General features: G+C 53.3%; 1 protein-coding gene across 1 annotated transcript in view; it reads left to right on the top strand.

Annotated features, from left to right (window-relative positions):
- The window catches only part of STARD10 (StAR related lipid transfer domain containing 10), a 23,232-nt gene extending 19,162 nt beyond the window's left edge, over positions 1–4,070 (top strand). The window contains exons 3-7 of the mRNA XM_006918685.3: positions 1–102; positions 713–816; positions 1,512–1,629; positions 3,359–3,411; positions 3,650–4,070. The exon at positions 1–102 is cut by the window's left edge and continues 8 nt beyond it. Of these exons, the coding sequence (XP_006918747.1) occupies positions 1–102; positions 713–816; positions 1,512–1,629; positions 3,359–3,411; positions 3,650–3,895 (623 nt within the window). The 3' untranslated portion in view covers positions 3,896–4,070. The remainder of the gene's footprint in view (positions 103–712; positions 817–1,511; positions 1,630–3,358; positions 3,412–3,649) is intronic.
- Positions 4,071–5,668: the final 1,598 nt, after the last annotated feature.

A 5,668-nucleotide genomic window follows, 5' to 3' on the forward strand; every position in this document is an offset into this window, starting at 1 on the left:
CCCTCCACGACATTGAATACCGAAAGAAGTGGGACAGCAACGTCATTGAGACTTTCGACATCGCCCGCTTAACAGTGAATGCTGACGTGGGCTATTACTCTTGTGAGCAGGCCCAAGCACACTATCCCAGCCTCCTCCAGGCCTGCACCAGGCCTCCAGCTGAGCCTCCTCCTTCCACCTTCCTTCCTTTTTGTTGTTCCCATGGCCATGCTGCTCAGATTCCTGAGTGCTGAGATATAGGGCCACCCTCCCTGACATCCCTATGTCTATTTTCAGTCCCTTGGGCAAATACACATATACTCAGAAACACATTTGCACTCTCATGTTCATGTATACACACTCCACACAAACACATGTGTACAACTCACAGCCATATGCCACATGCTCACAGTCATACATTTTCATGTACACACATCATAATAATACTGTTGTTTTCCCTTACACTTATATATGCAAACAGGCCAGGCCAGCAAGGTAAGGGCTGTGTGAGGTTGTGAGGAGCAGGGATGGCCAGAGACAGGAGGGGAGAGGGTTCTGCTCTGTCTCTTTCCTGGTTCCAGTTCTGGAACCATGTACTGGTGTGGGGGTACCTGTTTGGATCAGGGAGAGCTGGCAGTTAACTAGGCATCTCTATGTCTCTGGCCTGTGCCACGCCCTCCCTTGCAGGATGGCAGGTCAGCAGTCTGGCTGAACTGTCCCTTGCCCTCTACAGGGAGGTGTCCAAAGCCCTTGAAGAACCGTGATGTCATCACCCTCCGCTCCTGGCTCCCCATGGGCACTGATTACATCATTATGAACTACTCAGTCAAACATCCTGTGAGTGAACCTGCCTTACCTGCTGGGTGGGCAGGAGAAGGTGGCAGGTAGGGCTGGGCCAATAGGCCCAGACCCCAGGGAGAGTCTCCTGGTTGCTATCATGACTCCCTGTTACTTCAGGCCAGGCGTGAAATCCTCTAGCCCTCAGTTTCCTTCCTATATAGTGAGAATAAGGGCTCCTGTCTGTCTGCTGGTGCTCTCAAGCAGCTGAGAAGAAGGCAGTGTGGGCTGTCACTATGGGTGAGTGGGGGTGGGATGGGCTAATATTGGTTGGGCTCTGGCCTCCCTGAGGCTGGGCTGCCTTGATCTCCATGACAGGCAAGACAGGCAGGTATAGTTGGCCTGGGCAAGGATGAGAGACTCGTGTGTGTGTGTGTGTGTGTGTGTGTGTGTGTGTGTGTGTGTGTGTGGCGCATGCCTGTGTGTGTGCTCATGAACCCTGACCTCAGACTGGGGTCTTTCTGGAGGGCAACAGGGAAATCTTAAGAGGGCAAGGATGACCTAGTCTGACTCCTTCCTTTCTCCTTACTCTACCATCAGGCCTTGCCTGGAGTAGATGCCAGGAGATGCAAACTAATTGTGTGGTGTGTGTGTGTGTGTGTGTGTGTGTGTGTGTGTGTGTGTGTGTGTACTCACAAAGACACCTCCTCTTGCATCCACCCTGAGTCTCACCTCCCTGTGCCTTCCATTCCCAGAAATACCCACCTCGGAAAGACTTGGTCCGAGCTGTGTCCATCCAGACGGGCTACCTCATCCAGAGCACGGGGCCCAAGAGCTGCGTCATCACTTACCTGGCCCAGGTGGACCCCAAAGGTGAGGGCTTGGCCCTGGCAGCCTATCATGGGATCCCTCCCTATACCACAGAGGGTGGGGCTTGATCTGCTTGGGATCCAGAAGGGCCTCTATTAGAAGGTGTTTTGTATTTTGGGGCATAGTCATCAAAAACATCATTTGAACCAAGGTTTATAATGATTTGAAAAGCAAAGGCCAAGGTGGTGCCACTGCTCCATGATGAAGCTTGGAGCTCTCTCTTTGGGTGCCCACACCCCTGTGCTCTGACTTGCTCCCAACTCACTGGCTGCTCCCATCCTTTCTTGCTGGCCATCCTGGAAACCTGAGTTTCCCAGGCCTCAGTCCCCTTTCTCTTGGGAGGGCTCAGCCACTCCCAAGGCTTCTATAGCTAACTGACCACATGTCTCTCTCTTTGCTGAGATCCAGATCCTCGTGACCACTGGCCTCCTGGACATGTCCCTCAGGTCTTCTAGGGCCTGAGACTTAGTGTGTTCAATGCTGAAGTTACCATCTCTCTTCCTAAGTTGCCCCTTCTCCTAAGTTTCCCCTCCAGTCATCCATGCCAAGAACCTGGGGGTCATCTGAGGCTCCCCCTCTTCTCAGCTTCCAAATCTAGTCACCAGTTCTTATTGATTCTACTTCCTAAATAGCTCCTGAATCTGTCATTTCTCTCCATACTCAGCCACCTTGTCTGTTCATACAGTTACCAGGAGGATTTTTCCAAAACACTTATTTCCTCATAACTCTTTTCTGCTTAGAATTCTTCCATGACTTTCTATTGCCCTCAAAGTGTAGTTTAAGCTGCCTCCTCAGGTTTCCCAGTCCTTCCTCACACCTTTTACATGTTCCCCCCTCCCTGTCTAGGCATCTCTATCCCTCAGCCTTGAAACACCTCTCCTCCCTTACTCATTCCTCCAGGGCTGCATAAGATGTCACCTCCTCTATCCCTGATACCCAGAGGAGTTGCTGGCTCCCTGCTGTGTGCCCATCCCCCTCTAGCTGAGCACTTGGCACACTGTTGGGCCCCCCAGACAGTGAGTTCCTCTCTGGGTCCCCAGGGCTGGCCCAGGGTGGGTATCACTGAATGAATGTAGAGTGAGTGAATGAATGAATGAATGAATGGAGGATGGGTAAACCCTGAACACCTTTGCCTGGGTATATTCTAAGCCCCACTGAGGGCCCTGGTCCAGGTTCAGGGCTCCCCAGCATCTCATTGAATGAATGTGTTGGGTGTTAGAGGAAGAGCAGACACTTTAGAATGAGACAGGATGGAGAACTAGTCTGTGGGTTCCAGATCAGGCCAGGCTAGGGTGCTCAGCCAAGAGGTCTATGTAGCAGCTAGGCTTCCTGGGACAGGGGCTTGGAAGGACAGGTAGAGGAGGGACTGAGCATTAGGGTCATTCACCATTGAGGGATTGGGTATGAGAAGGGATGTCAGTATGAATGAAAGGGAGGCAGTTGGTCAGGATTTCGACTCATATGTAGCCTGTGGTCACCTAGGATCCTGTGGTTTTCTTCCATGCAGCTCTCTGGGGCTCAGCGTGGGGGAGGGGCACAGACTTGAGCCTTAGGACCTTGGTCTGAAGTGGAAAGAGGGAGTGAGGATGATGCAGTCTTATAAGATTTGTCTCACGCCCTCCCCTTGGAGAAGAGGGTGGCCTCCCTAGAAACCCCAGGCTGGAGGAAAGTGACTGGGTCCCTGAGGCAGCTTCTTCCCTTCTCTCCTCAATACCCTTCCCTACCCTCATAGGCTCCTTACCCAAGTGGGTGGTGAATAAATCTTCTCAGTTCCTGGCTCCCAAGGTGAGTGGCTTTGGGACTTTGGAGGTGTGGAGGCTGGCGAAGAGGGTTCTGGGTTGAGGGGGTGGAGTCAGGAGGCGGAGTTAGGGCCGAGGGGTGGAGTTATAAAACTGCTGCAAGGGTCAGGATGCTGGGAGCTGGGGGCAGAGTTGGTGGAGGGCGTGGGAGGGGAAAGAGACGAAGCAGTGAAGACTGTCTTGCGCCGATTCACCCCTGACTCGTCCGTACGGTGGGTCTACAGGCCATGAAGAAGATGTACAAGGCGTGCGTTAAGTACCCTGAATGGAAGCAGAAGCATCAGCCGCACTTCAAGCCCTGGCTACACCCGGAGCAGAGCCCGTTGCCAAGCTTGGCGCTGTCAGAGCTGTCGGTGCAGCATGCGGACTCGCTGGAGAACATCGATGAGAGCTCGGTGGCAGAGAGCCGGGAGGAGCGCTTGGGAGGCGCGGGTGGCGAGGGCAGCGACGATGACACCTCGCTCACCTGAGCGCAAAATCACTACAGGGACCCAGACAAGACAGGGCGGAGCCCGGAGGTGGCGGGTCCTCCTGCGCTTTCTCCCCTCCCCCACCCCCTGAGCCTCGTGGAGACACTGGGCTTGAGCCCAGGTTGGCGCTGCAGCCTGGCTGGACACAGCCCTAATAAACGATCCCACAGCCTCAGCTGGTTAGTCGTTGTGCGTGCTTTCCACTTGCCCACAGCACAACCCTTGGTTACTTTGTTCTATGGTTCATTTTGTTAATTTTATCATTGATCGCCTGACCTTTGCTCCTTTAGGCATCCCCTCATCTCCCCATGTGTAGCTGCGAGGTGGGTTGTTACCCCCTTCTCTGTCTATGGTGTGTTCTGTTCCCTTTGTGTCTGTTCATTAGTTCACTCTTCATCCAACCACCTGTCCTTGTTGCTTGTTCATTCTGCCATTCTCTCCAGGCTATTAGGCTACATTTCACTTCTCTAAGAGAAGGAGCAGGTCTGGCCAGAGGTGCTAGATCAGGGGTCAGAGGGTTCTACTATGCGATCTTCAGTCTCATAGGGAGTGGGGATCTGAAACGGGTGGAGAGGTCCCTGGGTCTCAGGCCACAGTGCTGTGGGCCTCAGAGCTGTGTTGAGGCAGCATGTTCTGGAGGAGGGAGGCTGGGGGTTGAGGTGTGGATCATTAGATTCTAGTGCAGTGGAGGGACCAGGCCCTGTAATTTTAGCCCTTTCCAAGTCATTTCAAAGACCTCAGGCCTGGGTTAATGGAAAGGGTGGGGCCCCTAGTCCCTTGTCCAGTGGTCAGATGCCAGTCCCCTTGTCCTGTGTTCCACCTAGCTGCTTTAAGGTCTAGAAGGATGCCTGGACCTCCCCTTTTCTCTGTGGCCCTCTGCTGTCTGAGAGACACCCCTGCTGTCAAGTTGAGAAGAGAGCCTTATAGTCTGTCCTCTCCAGTGTTTTTATACTCCATATGAATTGGGGGCCAAGAAGTTCTGCCCAAGGTTTGGCCCTGTCCTCCCCTCCCAGAAAGCAACTTGCCTTAACCTTGTCAGGAAGACACAGTAGTAGAGTCTTTCCTAGAGAAGCAGAGTAAAGGTCCAGTATGGGGGTGGGCTGGAGATTCTATAACTTGCCAAGATTTGGGTTCCAATCCCAAGTTTGCCCAATACTGGCTTTGTAATTTTGGGCAAGTCCCAGAACTTCTTGGATCTTCATTTCCTAATCCATAACCTGGGGGGATGATTTTTGCCTCAGTCAGTGGTATGAGAATTGAGGTAAAATGAGTATATTGCCTAGCACTGGGCCTGGTATATAGTAGGCGCTCAAATTAATGACTCCCAATCTCAGAGTAACCCTTCATGCCCCACCTTGGTGAGAGCTGTTCTTCCAGATATCTCCACAAGGTATTTAGAGAAATAGAAGCATAGAGAAATTGCCTGGGTGCCAGATCTCAAGCTACAGCCTCCAGTCAAGGGATCCTTTGGCGCTGTGACTGGGCAGGACTCTTCCCCACAACCCTGCCTCTAGGGAACGTGGCCCAAGGAGAGAAGTGGATTATCCTCGGAGAATGGGGTGGAGGAGGACTTCCTGGAAGAGGAAGTCAGAGACCTTGGTCGTCCAGCTGCCCATGGCCTCTTAACCGCCCGCGGGGGGGAGGGGCGGGTCTGGGTCCCTGAAGGTGTATGGCTCATCCCTCTGGGGGCGGAGTCACCAGGAGAGGGGCGGCAAGAGGCAGGGAGACTCAGGAAGAGATGGAGACTCAGTGGCGGGGGTGGTGGGGGTAGAG

The sequence above is a fragment of the Pteropus alecto genome, unplaced genomic scaffold (assembly GCF_000325575.1).
Source record: "Pteropus alecto unplaced genomic scaffold, ASM32557v1 scaffold468, whole genome shotgun sequence".
In the NCBI taxonomy this organism is placed as follows: domain Eukaryota; kingdom Metazoa; phylum Chordata; class Mammalia; order Chiroptera; family Pteropodidae; genus Pteropus; species Pteropus alecto.